The following is a 22,937-nucleotide window of genomic DNA, read 5'->3' as shown; positions in this document are numbered from 1 at the left end:
GGGTGAATGATATGTAAGTTTTTCAAGGGAGCCAGGGTCCATAAATAGCCACAATATCCGCTTGTTTTAAGATTAAGCAACCGACTTATTAATGCAAGCTATATCAGGTGTCATGTTTTTGCATTTATTGCAGAGAAAATAATGATCAGTGATGTTTCATCCCGTCACCTCTTAGCTTCTGACACCAAACATCTGGCAGCAACACAGCGTGACTCTTCTGCATTATTCACAGACCATCACGCATTAAGTACATACGTGCTTTTCACGCTGCATGATGTGATCTTTTATCCAAAGTCGCTTTGGATAAAAGCGTCTGCTAAATGACTGTAATGTAAAGACACCTAACCCCAAGTTGCTCCCCGGGCGCTTCATTGCAGCCCACTGCTCCTCTGGGATGGGTCAAATGCAGAGAAATAATTTCCCCATTGTGGGACTAATAAAGCCTTAATTATTATTATTAATTATTATTACTATAGGTGGACAAACTGAATGGTCGCCGTGGTCGTGGTTGTGTCCGACAATGTACGCCGTGACGTCAGAACTGCATTAGGCCATTTAGAGTTCTATTCCCATATCATCTCGTAGAGTTTGACCCCTTGATGGGAAAAAAACACACCCTGTTAATAAAACGAATAAGTAAATCTAAAAAATAAATACGCATCACTTAAAAATGTTTGTAATAAAAATATTATTACAAAAATTCTGTCCCATTGAATGTTTGTCCCTCTCCTAATTTTCAGCAAATATAACTTAAGCATGAATTAATTGAATATTCACTGATGTTAAAAGCAACACTTTCTTCGTTAAGGGATGGACAAACTCCCACTGAATAGTGAGCTCAGTAGCTAAAGTTCCTATAGAGCACTTTAAGCATTAAACATACATTATTAGACGCCGTGACGTCAGGGGCTGTGTTTACGGCGCGCTGGCCCTTTAAGACGGGCCCGTGTTTCCATTGGCTAAGACGGGGCCCGTGTTTCCATTGGCACGGTGACGTCAGAGCAGCTCCAGCCAATCCGCTCCAGACGGGGAAGGCGATGGTCCTGGCACGGAGTCCTGCTTTCCGAGGGAGACACTTTTAACACCCGCGCTAAAGGGAGCCAAAGGGAAACCACACTCGGCTCTGAAATGAACCAGAGCCTTCGGGCTTCACTCGCTGTGGATTAAAAAACGGGAACTTTTACGATGGCTGTGTACGTGAGAAAGTAGCACAAGAAACCGCCGCCGCCGCCGCCTTACACCGTGAAGACCGCTGTTCGATCCCCGACCCACCTGCGAGAGAGAGAGAGAGAGAGAGAGAGAGAGCATTATGGCAGGGAAGCTGGCAGCAGCACAAGGCACAGGAATACTGCTGGTGACAGCCAACGTCGGATCTCTGTTCGAGGATGTGAGTTTCTCCATTGATAACCTGTCAATTCATTCAATTTCACACCGCCATCTCCATGTTACATGACGTCTCAGCTGGTCACGACGTGTGTGTGTCATGTGTGCACACATGGGCCTCACGATGTAAAGACACACATGTTAGCTGTGTGTGTTAGAGGTTATGTACTCTGCACAAGCAGGGATGTATTCTGTATGAAAGGCAATGCACAGATGTGTGGAGCCCATTACTGAGTTTACCTTTTGCAGAGAAACTCCCCACTGATGTGATTCTGCTTTGCTTGTGTGCATCACAGCAAGTATCACCAAACTCCTCTAAGTTAAAGCAGCTGTTTTTTTTTTTTTTTTGAAGCACAAACATTACATTACATTACATTACAGTCATTTAGCAGACGCTTTTATCCAAAGCGACTTACAGGAAGTGTATTCAACATAGGTATTCAAGAGAACTACTAGTCACCAGAAGTCATAAGTGCATCTCCTTTCTTAAACAAGCATCTTAAAGCATAAACCAGAGCAAAAGTATAGTGCAGAGGCAAATTACTACGAAAACAATAATTGCAACAGACTAATACGAATATAGTAAGTGCTACAAACTACTACGAATAGGATAAGTGCAGTAAACAAATACAAATTCAATAAGTGAATACAAACCCCTATACCACTCTAAATGTCGAAGTTTGCTGATGTTTGTGGTCGTGACCAGAAGTGTTTTTTGTTTCTCATTGCATCACCGGGAGGCTGTTTGCTTAATTTGTGTGTTTCTGCTGCATACAGCGCGGTATCTTTATGTTTTACACCCTTTTTTTTCTTTTCTTCATTCATGTCAGAGCTGCCGTGCATTAACTATCTCACAGTATCTGTCGTAAACGGTGTCATGAGTAACACCGATGCCAATTGAGATTGTAAACTCACCAACATCCTCATTTGCATCATCATGACAACAAGCAGCATTCAAATGTCCGCTCTAGATAAAGCCACTTTGCTTGGCTGAAGAAAGCAGCGGAGCATGCTCTCCGTGTGAGAATAGGTGTGTCAGGCCTCCTAAGGAGTGTCAGCGCAGGTTGCTGAATGATTTATGGCTATTATCGTGAGTTTGGACTCCTAGATGTGTCTGCGTCAAGGCCGTAACTCGGTACCTAGTGGCACTAAACGACGGCAGAGAGTGTAACCGTTACCATCACCTCATACTAAACTCAACCACTTTGTCACTTTCAGTGTCAATAGAGAGAGTCCCCCACCCCCTTCTTCCTCTCGCCCCTCTCACCCGCGTGAGGAGGCCGATCCCAAACATGAAGGAAGAGCCGTCTCCCTCACTGGAGCAACCCTATAAATAGCCCGTCTCTCACACAAGCAGCACGCTTTTGGTGTCTTGTGAATTTTTCTTTTTTTGTCTCCCCCCTAGACTTCTAACAGACGGAGTAAAAAAAATAGAAGTTTCCTTCTATGAATGGGTGCGTTGGTCATATATGAGGCAGTCTGCAGTGTGTTGGCACCCCTCATGATGCATACATGAGCTCAATGGGGTCTTTGTCCACTGCTTTTTCCAACATAAGGTCCCCTGTGAAGAAAATTCCATCTGACCCTGATCCCACAAGATACCATATGAACTGCATTAGGCCATTTAGAGTTCTATTCCCATATCATCTCGTAGAGTTTGACCCCTTGATGGGAAAATAACTTTCCCCTACCCATTGCTACTCGCATTACATGGCTGCGGGCTCCTGTGTTTACCGCCATAACCAATGTAAACAGCCTCACCATGCAGTCGTACATGTGTTTGAACAAGTGGTGCCACTCTCCGGGTATTGATTAAAGCCTCAAATGTGCAATATGCACAGCTCAATTAATAAGTTTAACATTGACTGATGCTGGCTGTGTTATCACACGCTGCTATGGCCTCTGGGAGTTTGGACCCTGCAGGTTTTAAGCGAGAACTACGCGGCTAGAGTTTGTGAGCGCCATACATGTGGAGCGTGCAGAGGAAGTCTCTTTTTATTAATAAAACTGGTGGCCATGTGGGAAATTAAGTTTTGTAAATGTATTTTTATGGAGTGGTTTAGGTTTAAAGGAAGACTATGTTGATTTTGAAAGCAGAAATGGCACGAAAAAGCATATTTCTGTGTACTTAAAACACACCCTGTTAATAAAACGAATAAGTAAATCTAAAAAATAAATACGCATCACTTAAAAATGTTTGTAATAAAAATATTATTACAAAAATTCTGTCCCATTGAATGTTTGTCCCTCTCCTAATTTTCAGCAAATATAACTTAAGCATGAATTAATTGAAGATTCACTGATGTTAAAAGCAACACTTTCTTCGTTAAGGGATGGACAAACTCCCACTGAGTAGTGAGCTCAGTAGCTAAAGTTCCTATAGAGCACTTTAACCATTAAACATACATTATTAGATGGCCAATTTATAAACTGCATCAAAGCTCCATGGCTGTGTCGGCAATCCATTTACCGTAGGTGTCCGGATGGGAACAAGACCCCCAACTCTGCCTCAACTGTTAAGTCTCCCAGTACTGTTGTTCCAGATAAATGTCCGCTTGTAATCCTATTCGTCTGGGTCTTTCTCTGACAATGTTACTTATTCATATGGAAAATAATCTCTAATCCGTTGTGTCTGTTTTAAAATCCACTCATCGTCGCCCATGCATGGTGATTAAAACCCATTGTGATGTTTAGCCAATTATCATTTTCTCTCACTTTAGTTATTGTTTGAACAACATCTTAAGCAAAAGGCAAACAGTCATCCTCCAGCTCAGCCCATCCAGGAGTTCAGCATTATTTGCTTTTTCTGTGAGTTTCACATGCTCACTTTGTGTTTGTGATGTATGTCCGTTCCCACCCTGAAGACACAGTGGGAAATGCACTGTGGGATTCCCGAGGGTCCCGCAGGATTCCTGATACGATGTCCGCTCATGGTACACAGTTCACCATAGATGAAGCGAATTAAAGGGGACATGTTTATGCTCATTTTGCGGGTTCAGACTGTATTTGCGTTTTGGGTTTCAACTTGAACAACACGTTAATGTTAAAAAAAACCCAACTCTTTATGGTTCTCCTACTGTGTTTTTCGATTTTTTTTTAAAGGTACAGTTACTGAATCCGAGCTGTTTGTATTTCTCCATGGACTGAGGGTTCGATACTTTCACAGTGTTTATATAGACCTGTCATCAGACCTGTCTATAAAAGATATGAAATCTCACTATTTACAATATGGGGACTTTAATTATTTTGATAAACTAACAACCTGCAAACGGCCATCATAAGAAAAAAGGCTAAAAGAGAGTGAGTGCACAAATTCGTTATTAAATCCATAAGTAGCTTGCTTTTAGGGCTGTCCTTGACCAAAGACATTTTACTTGACTAACGCTCATACCATTTTGTCGACTAATCGTTTAGTTGATTTAATCAACAGATCTGTAAAACTGCGTTTCTCAACAATGAATCAGACAAAATCATCACTTAAAGTTTTGTGTTTACTACAGATGCGCTCGTAAGTTTCTTGGAAAAAAAGTCCTTCAGCATTAAAAAAAGCCTAAAAACAGACACTATAACGCCGACCTGATGAACATACGAAGCTGATGATGGAGTGAAGCCGCTGCATTAGTTATCGGTCACAGCTGAGCTGAGCTCCGGTTCGAAAACTCGTGCCAGCATGTAGGAAATGCTCTCGTTGAAATTCGTTCAGAGAGCTCTGGAGTCCTTTTTGTCGTTGGTTTGTTTTAACAGGTGGTCACACACACACCGTGCTGGCCTGACAAACCAAATAACAGCTCAGCTACGCCTGAGTTGCAGGTTTTTGTTCTGAAAGTGGACGGTGGCGTAGTTGTTGACGTGTCAAGGCATCAACAAACCAGTTACAGGCTCCAAAATGGAAAGTTTGTGCTTGAGAAACCTTTTTAAGAAAACACTCGAGTGCTGAATGCAAGCCGCCGCCTAGAATCCACGTACCTGACGTGACCATGTGAGAAAACACATTTCAGAACGAGTCCGCGCAGGTACGTCCATCATGCTCCACTTGATAAGCTGCAGGGACTCTTAATGCAAGCGGTCCTCCACTGGTCTTCCACCACCCAAAACCTGGACCACTTAGACGTCCTTGCTAGTTATGTTTACAGCAGGCTTCGGTTTGCTTGCGTTTGTGCAGTCTTAACCTAAATAAACCCAACAAAAATATAACAAAGTTAACTTTTTTTCCCGCTGTGGCGCAACCCAGAGAAAACAAACTGTAGGTGTGATTCGAGTGTCCTCGTCCACGAAGTGATCTCTAAGGGGAACTGAATCTGGCTCTCGTACAGAGATCACATCATGACTTTAGGAGACTTTCCAGGATTAACCCAAATGATCCAAATCGGGTGCCGACTCTCCCGCCAGCTTTTATTGCTGAGATTGTGTTGCCCCGTGCATCGACTCCTCGCTGTTGCTCGCATCATCCTAACATCCTCCAGCGCTCTCATTGCGGTAAACGCTGTCCGGCGTGGTTGTTATTTGATTACGACCACTCTGTTTTTGATTACACGCACCTCTTCTTGTGCAATAGATGGCTATGAATAGCTACCTCTTCAGGGTTTGGTCTTCAAACTTCCTTTTCATCATGTGGCTAAGGCGGCCCCAGACCCAACTGAGCCGCCATATTTACGCTACTTAACCTCCATAGAGCAGGAAAACGTTTGTCCTCAAACCAGGAAGTGAAGTTTGAGTGGTCTTTGTCATTACCAGACCTCCTCCTCTGCATCTCATTAGCAGACGGGTCAGTGGGGTTCCAAAGGTACTTTCCTAGTAATTATGGGAAGATGTTACTGGGTCTGGCCCACAGACTTTATTTAGCCGTCAGTCACATGGCTGGTGGTTGTGAATTCCGTAACTGAATAATGTAATTCAGGGCGTGTGTATTTTTAGCGCTGGCGGTCTCAGTGTAAATATGTGATGCCAGACGTGATGCTGTGTTCGAGGATGAAATGGAATAACCCAGCAGTGTGGAAACTGCTTTATTCTTCATGTAAATGCTTTACTCAGCTCTCTGTGTTTTTCTCCAGTTTCTCTTCTTTTGTTTTTTGGCTCAAGTTTTATGAGGAGAAGTTTTAGCCCGTGTCTAAATACTTCATCTGACGGCCTGATTTTGTGTTTCTTCCTCTGCCAAAAGTCCAATCCAGTCCGTTGCTGCAGGAGTGGAAAGATTTATGAAAGAAAGATCAGATGATGCTATTTTGGTTTTCTCCCTCACCCCCCCTCCCCTCCTGCTCTGCCCTCTTCCATCCTGTCATAACACAAAATTAGAATTTCAAAGGGGAACAAAAAAGATGCTGGAAAAGAGCTGAGAGTTGCCACCAGCAGGGAACGAAAAAGTGAGAAGTACAACATATTCTTCCGCCCAGCTCCCTTGGAACCTTGATGGGAAAAAAAGAACGCTTTCATTTTAAAACAACACCTCTGTGGTGAGTGTGACAGTGTAAGAATGTAATGAATGCTGCAATCTGTCAGTCAAACACCGCACAATAAACAGCCTACTGTAGATTTTGCATATTGTGTGCTCTTGCTCAATGTACAGTGTATCATGTTTATTCATTTGCATCAAAAGCTCAAAGATGTTGCCACAGCAGGCTGTGATGATGGAACACTTTAAGGTGAGCCCTGCAGCTGTGTGGAGCTTCCCATTACAACTCCAACCTGGGGGGGGGGGTTGAGGATGAGAATGTAAGCCCCCAGTGTCTGCATTACTCAGTGCTTTTTCTTCACACAGCCAGTCGTTCTCATGATGGATTGTTTGCTTGTTCCAGCTTGTCACCATGATGGCGGCACAAGGTAGCTCTCCCAAAAATGATAAGGTCACATAAAGGGATAGCAGCTCACTGTTTTGGGATGTCACCACCTTAACGCCTTCAGCTATTTTGCAGCGGTCATCTCAATTTTTAGCATTCATCTGAATTCATTAGGGGAAACCGCAAGATTAATTCCATGGAGCGACGTTTATGGGAATTCTGGATTTGGAAAAAGGACATTTAGAAATGCCAAATGCATTCATTTCAACAGAACTGCTGATGATAGGCCTGATCTTTGAGGATTTAAACTGCTTCTCAAATGAGGAATAGTTTGGCAGACAGTTATGAAAGGAGAGTCGATGGTGCAAACACTTCTTTAGATAAGACTCTGCAAACCTTTTTCCCTTTTTGTTCCTGACGGAACACATCACCGGGCATTGGTGATCGACTGTGCATGATTGCCGTTTGCATCATCAAACGGACACAAGTCTCGGTTTCCGCACTTTCTTTACTCAAGTCGCCCTCTGACTTCACCTAAATGACTTCGGGGTTCTTTTGGACGTCCGCCTCCCCTCAGACGAACCCAAGGTCTGACATCTTGCTGTTTCAGAGCTGTCTATTTGGCTGATGGCATTTCCAAAACGGAACCGAGGTCATGCGTTGAATCATCCCTCACCTTATCCAAATAAAGAAACGGCAGAATGCCCTCGGTATGAAAAACAACCTCACAGCGCATGTGTGCACATTTTTCCTCCACATTGCCCCCTGAAGCATCCGACACATGGCAACGAATAACTGACGGCAGAACAGTATCATGGCATCTGCTGTTTTTTTTGTTTTTTTTCTGAGCCGCATCACCAACGTGCTGAGTCAGGTCGCTGTGCCCCAGAACAGAAGAGCCTGTAGAGTCTGAGCAGAGGTGTGGCCCTGATCATGTTGCTGATGGAGAACCCCCCTCCCCCACCTCACCCCACACTTCCCAGCTGGTCTGAGCTGTTGCTTTTACCAGGAAAAATAAGCAGTCACTCACTGAACCAGACGGCAGAGTTTATAGTGGTGGTCTCTCTAGGGAAATGACGCACTCACAGACATACATGTGAATCCTGGAGGGGGGACTCTGACACCTAACGTGAGACAGGGACTTTACAGACGCGGCCAACTTTTCCCAGAGTTTGTTGACTCCCCTACTCAGGAGGAGGATTTGATAATGTGTGTGTGTGTGTGTGTGTGTGTGTGTGTGTGTGTGTGTGTGTGTGTGTGTGTGTGTGTGAGCAGCAGGACAATGAGTAGCCAGGCCCCCATTGGGCCCTGATAAGGAACAGGGATAAGGGTGGGAGCGTTTGGACGCGGAGCAGGCCAACCCTGGGTTCAGTCCAAGAGAGACATAATTATCCAGGATGGGAAAATCTCTCCCCCCCCACACACATACACGCACACACATCCCAACAGATGAGGCCAAGGACTCATTCATGAGATTCCCTAAGGAGACAACATTAAAGGGGGGTTCAGTCCCCATGAGCATTGACATACAGTAGCACAATGGAAGAGGCATCAAGTCATTGTGTCTGCTTGTGTCGCAGTCATGGTCCACACATTGTTGAGGTCACATTTAATTTGTCATCAGAGACATTCATTTTTGGATTTTTCCTTTCAGTGCACGAGGTAGTAATCACCTCCAGCCATTGTCGCATTAGCCATAGTGATTAACCAGGCTAATTAAAGTCAGACGATTAACAGCTCTGAACTGGTTAATAAGTGTGTTATTTGGAGCGATTAAAATGAAAAGTGGTGTATCACACGATAATGTGTTTAATATGGAGGTAAATGTGTCAGCTATATCTGGGTTATTCTAACCCATTTACATGTATTATAGTAACAAACCAGGTTTCTTGGTTAACGGGTTTAAAACAGCATGCTCCGTGCTCATAAACATGTAGGGCTTATTAGGTGACTGATGTAACCACGGTGCTTCGATTATAGACAGTACTGAGGGAATAAATCAAGTGAGAAGTAAGAGAAGTAGGATCATTTTCTCATAGACTTCTACACAATCTGATTTCTTTTACAGGTAGCTTGTTGATCGGACAATTTTGGCGATTGTGATCCTGCATCATCAGTAGCCACATGGGAAATCAAATTCTGGTGACTGACATAAGCATGTGTAGCACTTTAATTCTTCTGGTGTGCATATTTATGTTCTTTGCTCAATAAGTAATTGTAAGCATTTTTAGACTGCAAATCGGCCATAAGTTGTGATGAAGAATGCTAGACGTGGCTGTAAAAAAGCTACAAAGATATTATAATGTCCTGCTGTCAACCTAGTTTGTGGCCTTGAGTTTAGACTGTTGTTTTGCAGTATCGCACCTCAGTGGTGAGTCGTTTTTTAACTCCTGTGAGCCGTTTGATATAGGTGTCATCATGACCTTTCTCTTCTGTTTACATAGTGATGTGGTCGATTTTCTTTTTTTTTTTTTTTTTTTTAGCTTTGTGTTCTTCTCATGGTTTTTCAAACTCTTTGGTTGTGGACCAAATGTGGGTTCCGTTACAACTAGGACGCTCAGAAGCAGAGCCTCGATCCTGTCTGAGAACGACTTTGTAGTCTGGGTTTGGATAGAGTTTTTATGTTTTTATATCAGTAAAGTGTGGGTATTTATACCTGGAATCCTGGGTACAGTTTATGTGCCGTGCTCAAGCTTTGCGTCAGCGCTGTTTATCTGAGGAATTTGGCTCACTTCCATCCTGTAAACCCTAAGTGTATCTTTCAAAGAGTCCGCTTAGCAACCGCAGGCCTCCTGTCCACTTATGTTTCTATCTGTGATCCACTTCACTTCACTTCCGTGCGATCTGTCGTGATGATGCCATTTTTACACCTCTTGCTTAGTTTGTGATGCGCATGCTTTTCTCTCCATCCGGCTGTGTTTTCTCCCAGAGTCTGTTAGGGAGACACGCAGATGCTTTAAAATAAAATCTCTATAGAAGCCTATCTTGTTCAATAAAAGCCGGCCGGTTTTGTCGCCGGAGCAGGACCTCGAGATTTATGTCCTCCCTGCTCTGCTCCATGTTATACCAACCAGCTCATATCACCAGCAGCTGCAGGGTTCTGTTCAGGAAAAAAAGGATGCGTAAAATTGTTAGTTGGTCACAGACGTCACGTGTACGTGCAGATTGGGTAAATGGAATGGATCGCTTTGCGGACTTGATTTTCCCTGATTTGTTAAAGTACGTCATTCCAGGGTCAGCAGCAGTACCTCAGTTTCAGTGCGGTTAATTCATAAATGGCCGTATTGTGTTAAACGGGACATGTTTGAAGGATCTGTTCCCTAAACTGTGCTTTTGTTAAGGCAAGTTCAGAGTTAAGATCTATCAAATGATTTCAGGGGTCACCTTCTTTGAGACCCTCCCACATATCGAAGGATCCTCATGAAGTTTGAATGATACATTACAAAATATAATTAGTTCAACAAAAGCAATCAGTGTGCCTTTGCATGCCCCTTCAGCATTAGTTTAGGAAAAGATCATGGTTTGGGTAACTTACGTACTTAACTAAGTAAGTACTTAAGTGAAGTAAAGTAAAATAAGTCGATTTTTGGTTTCACACAGGACACGAACAGCGGCCTCCTGAGTGAAAGTCCTGTGATCCTCAGACCCATCCATCCATCCCCCTCCCCTCCTACCTAAGCAGACTTTGTTGCTCTTTATACCATGTCACCTGACTTCCTTAGAGGCAGCCCTTACCTCACATGATTACATGGGTTATGTACATGGACTGTTCATAAGAAGATGGTTTTGAGGCCTTGTGTTAAGCTTTTGCCCATCATCATCTTGTTTTTTTTTCTTTCGCCATCTAGTTTTTTTTGGTACCAGAAGTGACATGAGAGGGTGGAGCTAAGTACAACTGATTGCCTAATTAGTCAAATTTAGGCCGCCAAAAATGTTACAACTAAATTTCATCAACTGAAAACACACTGTGAAAGGGTTAGAGTACCAAAACGAAAAACACAGAGAACTCCTAGACCAGACAACGCCTTGGTAGCAACCTGTCAATCACAAGGTTGCCACGCCCCTAAAGCATACCCTGCTTTATGGTCTATTTTACTCTAAATGGGACCATCATTTACTAAATAAACATCATGCTGTATTGAAGAAGACTTGAAACTAGAGATTGAGACCATAAACCCATGTTTACAATGTTTACTGAGGTGATAAATCAAGTAAGAAGTAGGGTAATTTTCTCATAGACTTCTATACAATCTGACTTCTTTTTGCAACCAGAGGAGTCGCCCTCTGATGGTCAGTAGAAGGAAAGCAAGTTTAAGGCACTTGACTTCCCTTTTCAGAATTAGAGTTTGCTGCCTTGTTAAATACATTTACATAGAAAATCAAACAAACAAGATAAAGCATGTAAATTAATGATCTTTTAAAGATGCTTTGTTGGACTAGCTGTTCCCCTCTGCTTCCAGTCTTTATGCTAAGCTAAGCCAACCAACTGTATCTTTATATTTAGTCTTTAGGCACTAGAGTGTTGTCAATCCTCTCATGTAACTTGAGGCAAGAAAGTAAATAAGCTTGTTTCCCAAAAACAATGATGTACCTCATTTAGATTACCAATTACACATACATCAGTTTATGTGTATAATGTTGACATTGTTTTCACTGAGTAAACACCAGAGCAAGCTTCTCGGTTTACAGTAAATAACGTAACCATTAACTTTGCCGTTGACTTTTACATCTTACAAAGAACTCCTCAAATATCTTCAGGGCATAGGACGAGTGTTGCATCAGACATGCTGTGGTGTACTCAAACAAAACATACATTTCGGATACGTGGACTGTCTTTATTAGCGGGCTTTCACAGGCCGTGGTCTCGCCTTATTCTCTAGATTCTTTACATCTGGTTTATTAATCGCACTCCTTCTCTCTTCCCACTCCCTTTATCCCCTGCAGAGACCTCTACGCTCACTCAGCTCCCTTTATCTTTTTCCCATACGCACTCGGCCACGCATCCCCGCTGGGCCGCTGTTTATTTAACCCTAAGCCTTCGATGGAGAGTGCTTATTGTCTCTGGTCCACGTACGGTCGGTGGGTGAATATTTCCCAGTTAAGGCCTTTGTTTTCTTTCCAACGTGCCCCCCCCCCTCCCCCCCCCGCCCCGACCTGAAAAAGTACTAGCTGATCTGGCCAAGTCAGCAAGCCGAAGCCTGGTACTCACTACGCTTATGACTGTACCTTTTTTTCCCCTCCGGCCTCTTCTGGGTTTTCTGCTCAGTCGTGACGTCGGTCAGAGCACCCGGATGGTGTTAACCCTACGCCGTGCTTCTCTAAATAATCCAGTAAGATTCACTCATAAATATACATTTCCTGGTGAATTTAAAAAGTGTGTTCACGCCGCATTGCTCAAAAGTGTATCTCCTGTCACTCAGGACTACGTCTGGTTTCTCTCAACAACCCTCCAAGCCATAATGGAAAACGCCCTCCCAATGAACATCAGTATTTGACTGTTTGACACCCTCTGCTTTCCATTTAAGGCAAGCCAAGATGTAGGCTGATAGAGCAATACATAATACACACACACACACACACACACACACACTAATACACACTCGCTACTAGCCCTCCATCACTACTGAAATAGCTTGATACTCCTGTTATATGTCACATGGCACTCCAATGAGATTCAGCTTTGTGTTTATATTACTTCAGCATTTATAGTATGGAATAGTGACTGTCGATGTACAGTGCATGGGGATATTATTTTCCAAAATGCGCATGCTGTTTCCCTCCTTCAGATGCAAACAGTGGGACAGCTGCACACCACTGAGTCTTACTCCTCAGCAAGCTGCTGTGGTGTTGGAGCTTGGCGCCTGCTTTAATTACTGCATCATTAGTCCTCCCACTCTCAGCCTCACTTCTGGAGGAAACGAAGGACCAGAACGGTTTGAATGTTTATATATGTATGATTTTTTTCCCTAATAGCGAACATCAGATTAGTTCTGTATTCTCAAACTGTAAAATCGACCTTTAGCCAAAAGCTGACACAACATCTATAGCAATCGCAAACACATTAGTTTTCATGAGCATCCCCTATTTAGCATTATTAGGATTATTTTAAACAAATGGCCATGTTTCCTGTGAAGCATCTACTGGTGAATGACAAGCCATATAGTACAGTTGTTATCATATAAGATTAGATACGTTTTATATGAATATGAAAAACAAAGACTGTCATTATCATGGGTGTAACAGTGCACAGAAGTCAGTTCATTCAGAGTAAAAAGCAAATGTACAGGGAAACATTTATTTTTGTTTACTCTCAACAGAAGGTAGTCTAATTATGAATGAAGTCATTCTTATGCTATGTATTATATTTATGAATTAAGCACATTTATTTATGAATACTTTTTCAGTCTCGATAACAACTGAGCATGCTCCATTTCCTGATGAAGGCCGTGTGATGAGGCAGAAAGCTCTGGAAGCAATCTTGTAAATACCTGGAGTTAACAAATGTTTCTCTCAAATTCGTTTCCTACTGTGTCAAAGTAAAAAATAAATTAAAAAGTTGATTAATTTTGTAAAAAAGCACTACAGAATAGCGCAACATTTCATAATGAAAGGGAATTATATTCAATATATTTTGAACAGAACATTGTGTCTTTTACAGTAACAGTGGTCTCTTCCTCTGAGCTAAATATGCAGGGTTAGCTGCAGCTCTATTGTTGACTCTGCTGATTTGCCGTGAACAGCTGGGTGGGAGTACGACCCCTCCCCACTGATTTCCCCCTTTGTTTCTGAAATTGTCACTGGGGCTTTGCCAGTTTTCCAGCATATGCGTGCATTTGTGCAGAGTGTGTGTTTGTGTGTGTGTGTGTGTGTGTGGTCCCACTCGCTGCCTTATCATCCCTGGCCTTTGCCGAGTGTTATCACTTGGTCTTCCACCAGCGACAGTAAAGTTTCCACTGCAGACAGCTGGAACAATGCAGACCCTCCCTGGTCTCCCCTCCACTCCTGCCTCTCCTCTGGCAGCTATTTATAAACCTCTTCCACAAGAATATCTTTGTCCAAGACATCCTATTATTTCTTAATGTTGTTGCCGGAAATAAGGGTCCCATGGTCCCGGAGCCTGGGAAACTGTGTCAGGTACTTAGTCTCACCCAAGTTTCCTCTTCCAGAGACAAAAACAGCAACTAGGGATGTTCCTGACGACTTATTTCCTCTAACGTCTGAACCGAAGGCTTAAGTTAGACTAGTCAACAAGTCTAAAAGTAAGAGAACATTCAAAATTGTGCACAATTTAGTCTATAAGGTAAAACTTTGTCAGGAAATCCTATTCTGTATATTATAAGAGCAATTTGAAATCGTTAATAACATTTTACAATAACCAAATTGGAATTGAATTGCTGCTGAAATTAATATGTCCCTCCTGTCTGCTTCGCCCGGTAGGAAATGTACCTTTTTGATGAACTCGTCAATGTTGTTGACTCATAGCATGCTAGGTTACTAGCTTTAGTCTGCAGCATACGAGCTATCTATAGAATTATAATGATAACAGGTTTAACCGGCTAGTATTTCTGGTGCCGACCATAGAATGTAGGTACGAAGTGGATGTAGATGTTGTGACGTCACCCATTGGTTTGTGGACCGCGGTTTTAAAGCCTTGAGTTCATCACTTTGGTTATTACCATCTTGGATAACCATACCCTGCTTTATTGTCTATTTGACTCTAAATGCGACCATCATTTACTAAATGAACATCATGTTGTATTGAAGAAGACTTAACACTATACTAAGTATAGTCATTTTCACATAGACTTCTATACAATCAAAACCGGACACGTTCTAAATTATATTGAAATATCCTGCAGTTGCAACACTTGCTGCATCAAAGGTGCTTCATTCGGCTTGATTGATGAAAGAGCTAAAGTTTTTTGACTGGAGCAGAAAACAGTTGTTTCGGTACATAGATTTGAACAGAAAGACGGACAGTCGAGTAGCGATTTAAGTGGTCATTGAATTGACAGGGCTGTAGATAAAAAGGAAGAAAAACACACACACACACACACACACACACACACACACACACACACACACACACACACACACACACACACACACACACACACACTCACACTTGTTTGAAGGCTTGCCCTGGCCATTTGCCCGCCGCCTGTCAGCGCTCCTTCAGAAAAGTGTCCAATCGTCCCTTCGAGCTCCATGGGACAGGCCTGCCCTGAGATGCCTGTCTACACAATAGCTGAACAGATGGCCCCGTCTCCACCTTGCCTGCTTCATGTGGCTTTATTACCCAATTTGGCCAGCGAGGAGCTAGTTAGAAAGGGAAAAAGGAGTACATTTATCCATCTGCTAATGCTCCTCATTTAGCTTTTACAGGTATTTGCTTTGTGCCGAGTGACAAATGGAAACCTTGTTAAATTGTCCAAGTAAAACTTTTAAATGTATGTTCCTGCACAAGCCCTGCTCACTGTATCAGTCTGGTTGTAAAAACACCCCTGCTTTACTGTACTATTGAAGTAGTATATCACGTATAGACTATTTTAAGACCTCCAATAGCCGTGAAACTGTCAGACACAAAAGAATCTGAGGGTTTACAAGGTTTGGCATCTGGTTTGTGCTCCTGTCTTGTAAAATGAGCTAAATACTATTGCCTGGCTGCGTCCTCATGTGCTACATCTTTATTATCTTTATATGTCGAGATATAAAGATGCATTCATCCATTTTACAGGCAGGGTGTTGTTGACCCCTTACACACCTGGCCTAGTTACGTCTTCTTCTGTTGCACTCTGGATTTCTACCTGTAGTTATCAGTAGACTGTAGCAATAATATTTCAAGTCTTAAAACTTTGCAGCTACATTGTCAAGTTTTCCCCCTTTCTGTATAATGTAGCCTGGTTAAACCTATGATACACAGACCCATGGTCTTCGATTGGGCTTTTATTACCTGAAAATAAGTGGGGTTAGGTGTTGCTTTCTCATCAGGCCACACGCCTGTCAGTCCACGTTCACTGTCATGTATTAGTTCACTTGTTCAACTTCCGAGCACTCCCTCTGAAGTGCAAGATTCCCTAAAAAACATTTACGAGCCCGAGAAGTTTACCAATGGCCAGATCTGTCAATCCCCCGCTTTTTTAAAATCTACTCCTAAATTTGCCTCGAGCAAAAATTCTGAACCCTTTTTCACCTCCAGCAGAAGGCCTCAGGGTTATTTTCAGTTCAAATACGCTGATGGAGTGTGTGCTTATTGGACCGTCTCTGGATAAAGTGACGGTTAAGTGGAGTGTAAGTGGAGTTAAAGCTACTGCATGTTTGCATTCTCAGGCTGAGTCCACATGTAGCACGTTGGGCGTTGGTCATGACTGAGGCACTTTATTTTCTTCTGTCCTTTTGCCCTCACTTCTCAATATTTGTACACATGGATCCAAACACAGCTGCTGTGGGATGAGTCTTATATCATAGGCTGAAATTCCGTTGTCAGGGTAGTTAGCTGGACTCAATATATCATATATATATATATATATATATATATTATCATTTTTGAATATTTTTTATTGATTTGATAGCAGATATGTGTTGTGATTAAGCATAAACATGCAAATGTGGAGCACAATGACCTTTGTTTTAACCTTTGGTTCCTGCTCTCTTTTCTCAAAGGCTAACTGTCCCCTACAATATACATGATTCATCCTAATGGGATTCATGAGAGCTGCAATTCAATACAAAAAATTCACCGTATCATAATCTTGTCGGTGTCCTTCCATTAAATGTGATTACTGTCATGAGTATGATACAACAATGCACTGTTTTTAAAGGTACAGTGTAGTGTTGAGATGCACCCACAGGAAAGCACAGTCGAGACACTATGAATTCATCAAAGCCTAACTTAACATGAAAGAGTCTTGCAGCGTTTCTATAGAAATGAATTGATTCAGCAGGTGTGAGAGGGCCATTAAGACAAGGGGGCAGACATGTGGATCACATTAGAATAACACTAACAAAAAGAAGACCAGACCCAACGGCAGCTATTCTTCTTATTTTTTCCCCTCCAGTAGCTACATTCTTACGAATAAGGGTTATTCCTGAAGGGCTGTGGTTCAACCAAGAACACTTTGCTTCTGAGACTCCATTAAGAACCCTTTTCATCCAAAGAACCCTTTTTGGGAGAAAGAGTTCTTTCAGGATATAAAAAAACTTGGATGTTTTAAAGATCCTCCCATCCCACAACCCCCAAACACCTGTGGATGTGAACCCTGATTGTTGTGGGTTACGCTGCACCAGATCAGCCCCGACCCTTACGGGTAGACGAAACCCTTGAAATATAAAAGGGTTCTTGCTAGAACCCCATTGGTGGGTTCTTGTAAGTAAGTAAGCTTAGAAGGTGGAAAAGTTTTTTAATAGAACCTCCAGAGAAGGCTCTGGATGAAAGCCATTACACCATAGGAGGCTTCTCTGTAGAACGTATCATAGGGGGGTTCTAGGTGGAACCTTTTTTGTTGGGTTCTGGGTAGAACCCTCTGAAAAAGTTTGAGGTGGAATCTTTTCAAAAGGTTCCTACCGAAAACCAAAGGGGTTCTCACATGGGGACAAGCCGAAGAAACTAAACCAACTAGACCTCCAGCTCTAGTAACCCCCTCTTATTTCAAACGGTGAAATGGTTGTTATTGTGAACTCAGTCATACATTTTTGTTCATCACACTGGTGAACTGCTGCACTTATTGAATTTGTGCTGCACTTATTGAATTTGTATTTGTTTACTGCACTTATCCTATTCGTAGTAGTTTGTAGCACTTACTATATTCGGACTAGTCTGTTGCAATTATTGTTTTCGTAGTAATCTGCCTCTGCACTATACTTTTGCTCTGGCTTATGCTTTAAGATGCTTGTTTAAGAAAGGAGATGCACTTATGACTTCTGGTGACTAGTAGTTCTCTTGAATACCTATGTTGAATACACTTCCTGTAAGTCGCTTTGGATAAAAGCGTCTGCTAAATGACTGTAATGTAATGTAATGTAATGTGAAGAGATGACCGGCTGGCCCAGTGTGTGTGCCTTAAACTCACGTCCATTTGACCTTGGTGGGAAGTGGTGGTGACACAGTATTTATCATCCATCAGTGTGATTCAGTGGAGTTTCCTCACATCAGTTAGCCCGAATGGTCTAGTTTTTTTTTGTGTGTGTGTGTGTGTGTGTCTGTCTGTGTGTGTCTGGCCAAAGAGTGTTTGGGAACTTTGTATGAATATCTGGAACAGGGAGATTACATAGAACTTTTGTCTCTCAATTCCTGTTTACGCGTCTCTCATGATGACCAGTTTACACTCCTTATCCTGTCTGCGTGTGTGTGCGTGCGCGTGTGTGTGCGTGCGCGTGTGTGCGTGCGCGTGTGTGTGCGTGCGTGTGTGTGTGTGGCAGAATGACCGTGTGCTTTTTCCCCATTTGGTCCTGTCTTATTGCATGCCTCCATTCTGCTGGAAGGTCACCAGAGGGTGACGGGGCCGCCCGGGAGACGTGATTGGACGCATCAGATGATGAATGGAAACAGACTGCAGCTGATGGGAACTCGGGTGGTTGCATCTGTAAAAGTGATGAGGTGATCTGTGAGACCTGCTGCTCTCTAAAGGGAGATGTAGCTCCACAGACAGCGGGGGACGCTATTTGTTGAGACGAAATGCCTGAAAGCAGTGAAACATAGGAATAAATCTTAGAATATATATTTTTTCTTAATTTTTTTGTAGTCCGCTGTGCCCCAAAATTGTTTGCCCTTTGTGCAGGTGGTCATTGATGTTTTCAGTGTCCGCCCACATCACAGCTCCCACTCATCTATATGATCCAGCAGCATGCGCATGAGGGTCATTTCTCTGGTTTCTGGCGAGATATGTCAACACTCAAATCACGTTTTGAATGAGACTAAATGAGATTGACTTGCTGGCTTCAACAATGAGACGTTTACCACAACCTGATTGGTTGAGTCCTTTATTCGTGTTGCGAACGCTCAGAAAAATGTCTGTTCTCATAGAACGCTGAGCATATTCACATTCTTTCAAAGTATTTATGGAAAAATAAACTGAAAAAATATCATAACGTGCATCAAAAAACGCCCCCGGTGTGTAAAGGCCTTAAGTCTTGTTATTTATATTGGCACTGTTCACACCTGGCATTAACATGGGGCTCATTTCCCTGCTATATATTAAAATAAACATGCACATAATTTCTGTCTGCAACTGATGGGAGGCAGCAATGCATAAAATAAAAATAAATCAAACAATGCAGACTGGGTCTATTCTTTGCTGTGCTCCAGGCGAAGAAGATGCTTGATGCACTCGTAATGTGTCTCTATGGGCTTCTCCAGATTTTCAGACAGATCACATGGCGTCTTGGTTGTTGCTAACACTTGCTTTTTGGCGCTCCATTCACCCACAAGACACATTTTGAGTGTTGTTTTAAGTGTAAACAGGGTCAATGTGTTGTCACAGTAGACCTTTTGCCAAATAAAACCACTTAGGTGCGTTTGTGACTTCCCTATGCTGGAACTGAGTGACATGTCATTTCTTATTTCGACACTTGGCCACGATGCTTCATATCTCTCCTTCTGTCCTTCAATCGGCCTACATGGACTCTAGGCTAGTCTTCTAACTCTGAAATTAAGCTATTGACTCCTCAGGCTTGACACACTTGAAATGTCCCCTGAAATGTAGGCTAACCTCATCACTTGCCCAACCACTGCTCTGTGAAGCCAGTTCATTAGAAAGTTGTGAAACTGGATTGTGAAATTCTTCAAATAACTGTGTCATAGCGATTGTGAACTCTAATTTCCATAAAAGGGAAACTTCGATCCTGTACGCCCTGCTTGTAGAGACACTACCAGGTCTGCGGGGCTGATACTTGAAAATAGAAATGTCATGGGAAATAAATACTATTTTTATTCACCAGAAGTCTAAAATCCACCACCCAAACCCTTCCGTACTGGTTCCAGTTTCAGCTGGTGCCTTCACTTACACATTTTAACTCCTTCAGCAGACGGTCTTTTTACAAGCTTGTCGCGTGCCCGGCGTCGTTGCCCGGCCTGGGTTTTAACCACCGAGGCCTGTTGTGGTGTCCCGGAGTCATGACTCGCTCACTCTGGGTCCTGGCTGAGGTCTGGGCCCTCTTGAGCGCTGTGTTGTGGAAACCCAGCAGTGTTTATTTTGGAAGTCCGTTTTTTTATTTTGGCACTCAGTGAAGGTCAGTCCTGAGGGGGAAAAATGAAATGAGAGGACTACTAGGGAGATATGTTCTTGTTTTAGACATATTTTAGACGGCGTGAGTCTGGTTTGTGCCGGTTTTGGGCTCTGATGTACTATGAGGGATTCAACCTATTTTTAAGTGACACGGATCCCAACGTCAATTTTTCTGCTCCACATAGAACTGACAGAAAAAGAATAGTTGCGGGGCTCCTTTGAGACATTTTAACGGGGTCCTGTTGGAAATGGAAACTTGACCCTTCTGTCTCTCCCCCCACACACTCTTTCTCCCTCCTCTCTTTCCATTCTCACTCTCTCTCTCTCTCTCTCTCTCTCTCTCTCTCTCTCTCTCCGTCTCTCCTTCCCACAGCAGGAAGAACCCAATTATAGAGATACCGGGCCCATGCTGAAAGCGTGATAGCCTGTGAAATGTCTTCGGCGTCACACAGAGACAATGTTTTGTCCCGCCCAAGTGCAAACAGGATGCCGTGTGCAGGAGAGCGGCGCGAGATAAGGACAGACAACAACAACCCCCCCCCCAAAAAAAAAAAGAAAACAAAAAAAAGATGTACAGAGAGAGGAGGAAAATGAACAGCACTGATGATGCTGAGTTGATCTGACAGAAGTAGAGCAGTAGTACAGTAACAGTATCACTAGAATGATTCTTGCACAGGAAGTAGTGCCGTCATCTAAAGGAAACACTTCTACTACAGACCTCCTCCTCCTCCTCCTCTCTACTGTTTCCTGTTGCGTCCTTGCTAGACAGTACTTCACATGACTTAAGTTACAAAGAAATTTGACAATTGACTTGCATAACACTTCAGCAGAATATGATAAAGGACCAGTTACGCGGCGGTGGCGAAATCACACTCTCCGTGCACAGACACTGGCAACAGGGATTTGCATTATAGGTGTGATCATATTTTTCTCACACAGAAACAGATTACCAGTTGATTATTATTATTATTTTTTTTGTCAGCACTAAGCCGAAGATTACTCCCGCCCTGCATGGATTTATCTAATGAGTCCATTTTGGACTTTTTGTCCCGACTTCAGTGTGGAAAGTTGAACAATTAGTTATTGACCCCTCTGAACCCCAATACCCGCCGGCGGGATGGAAGAGCATGTTTTCTTTAAACAATCATCAAAACTACATTATCATAACAAGAAGGGGTAAAAACTGACATTACCATCAACTTTTCTTCTCTCCGACAGTCTTTGAACACATCAAGTGTGACAAACGCTTTCATCAGAAAAAGCAGCCAAAACCAAGCTTAAATTGTGGTATTTGATCAAAAACATCTCATTTAAAAGAACACCCTTTGCTCCAACCACATCCTGTAAAAATCATTACATTTTGCTCTCTTCAGCGCAACTGGTAAGCTGTGATTGTGACGCCTGAAACCAAATTATTCATTTTTTTTAAATTTGTTTTTATGATTTATGGAATTGTAACTGTGTCAAACTGCACAAAAGACATGTTTAAGTTCTCTCTACTTCTAGCTGTCGCCATATAGGTGCAGGACAGGTGCAAAAAACGCCACAAACCTAGTTGGGGTTCAGAGGATTATACCAACCATGAAGTCCCATTAACGCTATGAGGCTCTATTTCCAACAACGTAAACCCCTCTTGTATTGACTCCAAAGACAAGTTACCCAAACAACCTTTAATGCTCTTGTTTGATTAAGATCATAAACACAGCAGGCTGTTTGAACTTGTCCACGCTGAATAACCAGACCTGTCGGGGTGGACGCTGAATTATCGATGTCTGGATATTTAAAGACACCACCTTCGTTCACATGCAGTCCTATCACCTCCAGGCTCACCTCAGACAGTTTATGTAAAGAGAGGCATTGTGGATTTTGCTTACAGGGGACATGATTGACATATTCAGCCAATAGCAACAGTAAATATCAAGGCATGTTGATAACCTAACAGTCAGTTATTCATACCACCAGAATTGAGGCTTTTATTTGGTTGTGTTCCACCATTGCTGTGACATTTGTCCAGCTCTCAAGATTAACACGAAAAGTCTCCCTTTTGTTGGTTTTGTTCCATCGATGTGAGTAATGGCCCCCCACACCGAGACACAAACTCCAGAATCAATATCAGAATACATTTTTTAGACTTTTAAACCTTTGCATACAAACAAACACACACACAACATAACTAAAATCTCCATTTCCATCACACATTTCTGTGCAGATGCCTCATGAGGTAGGAGGATCTTGGGTGACTTTTCAAAGCTTGTAAGTAGAGCGGGTTATTTATGTGGAATTGGCGACATAGGCCTAATTCTCTCTTTTTCTTTCGTTGCTAAATAATGCACGCGCTTCTAAGTATGTCCTTTTTGCAGAATGAATCCTCTTTTCTTTTTTTCTTTTTTTAAATGCGAGCAGAACCAGTTTGATCTTGTTCGATTAATATGGCAATAAACAGTGTCTTTGGGCGTGAATTTTAATTATTAACCTCCCCCCAAAAATACTCCGGAAACTTAGAATGATGCTCTTAGGACACTTAGCAGTTAAACTCAGCTGAGATCTCAGTTTATGT

General features: G+C 42.6%; 1 protein-coding gene across 1 annotated transcript in view; it reads left to right on the top strand.

Annotated features, from left to right (window-relative positions):
• Nucleotides 1-1,028: 1,028 nt before the first annotated feature.
• LOC129092199 (inositol polyphosphate-5-phosphatase A) overlaps nucleotides 1,029-22,937 on the top strand; it is a 138,970-nt gene continuing 117,061 nt past the window's right edge. The window contains exon 1 of the mRNA XM_054600038.1: nucleotides 1,029-1,387. Coding sequence (XP_054456013.1) covers nucleotides 1,310-1,387 — 78 coding nt within the window. The 5' untranslated portion in view covers nucleotides 1,029-1,309. The remainder of the gene's footprint in view (nucleotides 1,388-22,937) is intronic.

The sequence above is a fragment of the Anoplopoma fimbria genome, chromosome 6 (genome assembly GCF_027596085.1).
Source record: "Anoplopoma fimbria isolate UVic2021 breed Golden Eagle Sablefish chromosome 6, Afim_UVic_2022, whole genome shotgun sequence".
Taxonomy (NCBI): Eukaryota; Metazoa; Chordata; class Actinopteri; order Perciformes; family Anoplopomatidae; genus Anoplopoma; species Anoplopoma fimbria.
Note: the sequence above shows the minus strand (reverse complement) of the source record. Positions and strands in the feature narration are given on the sequence as shown.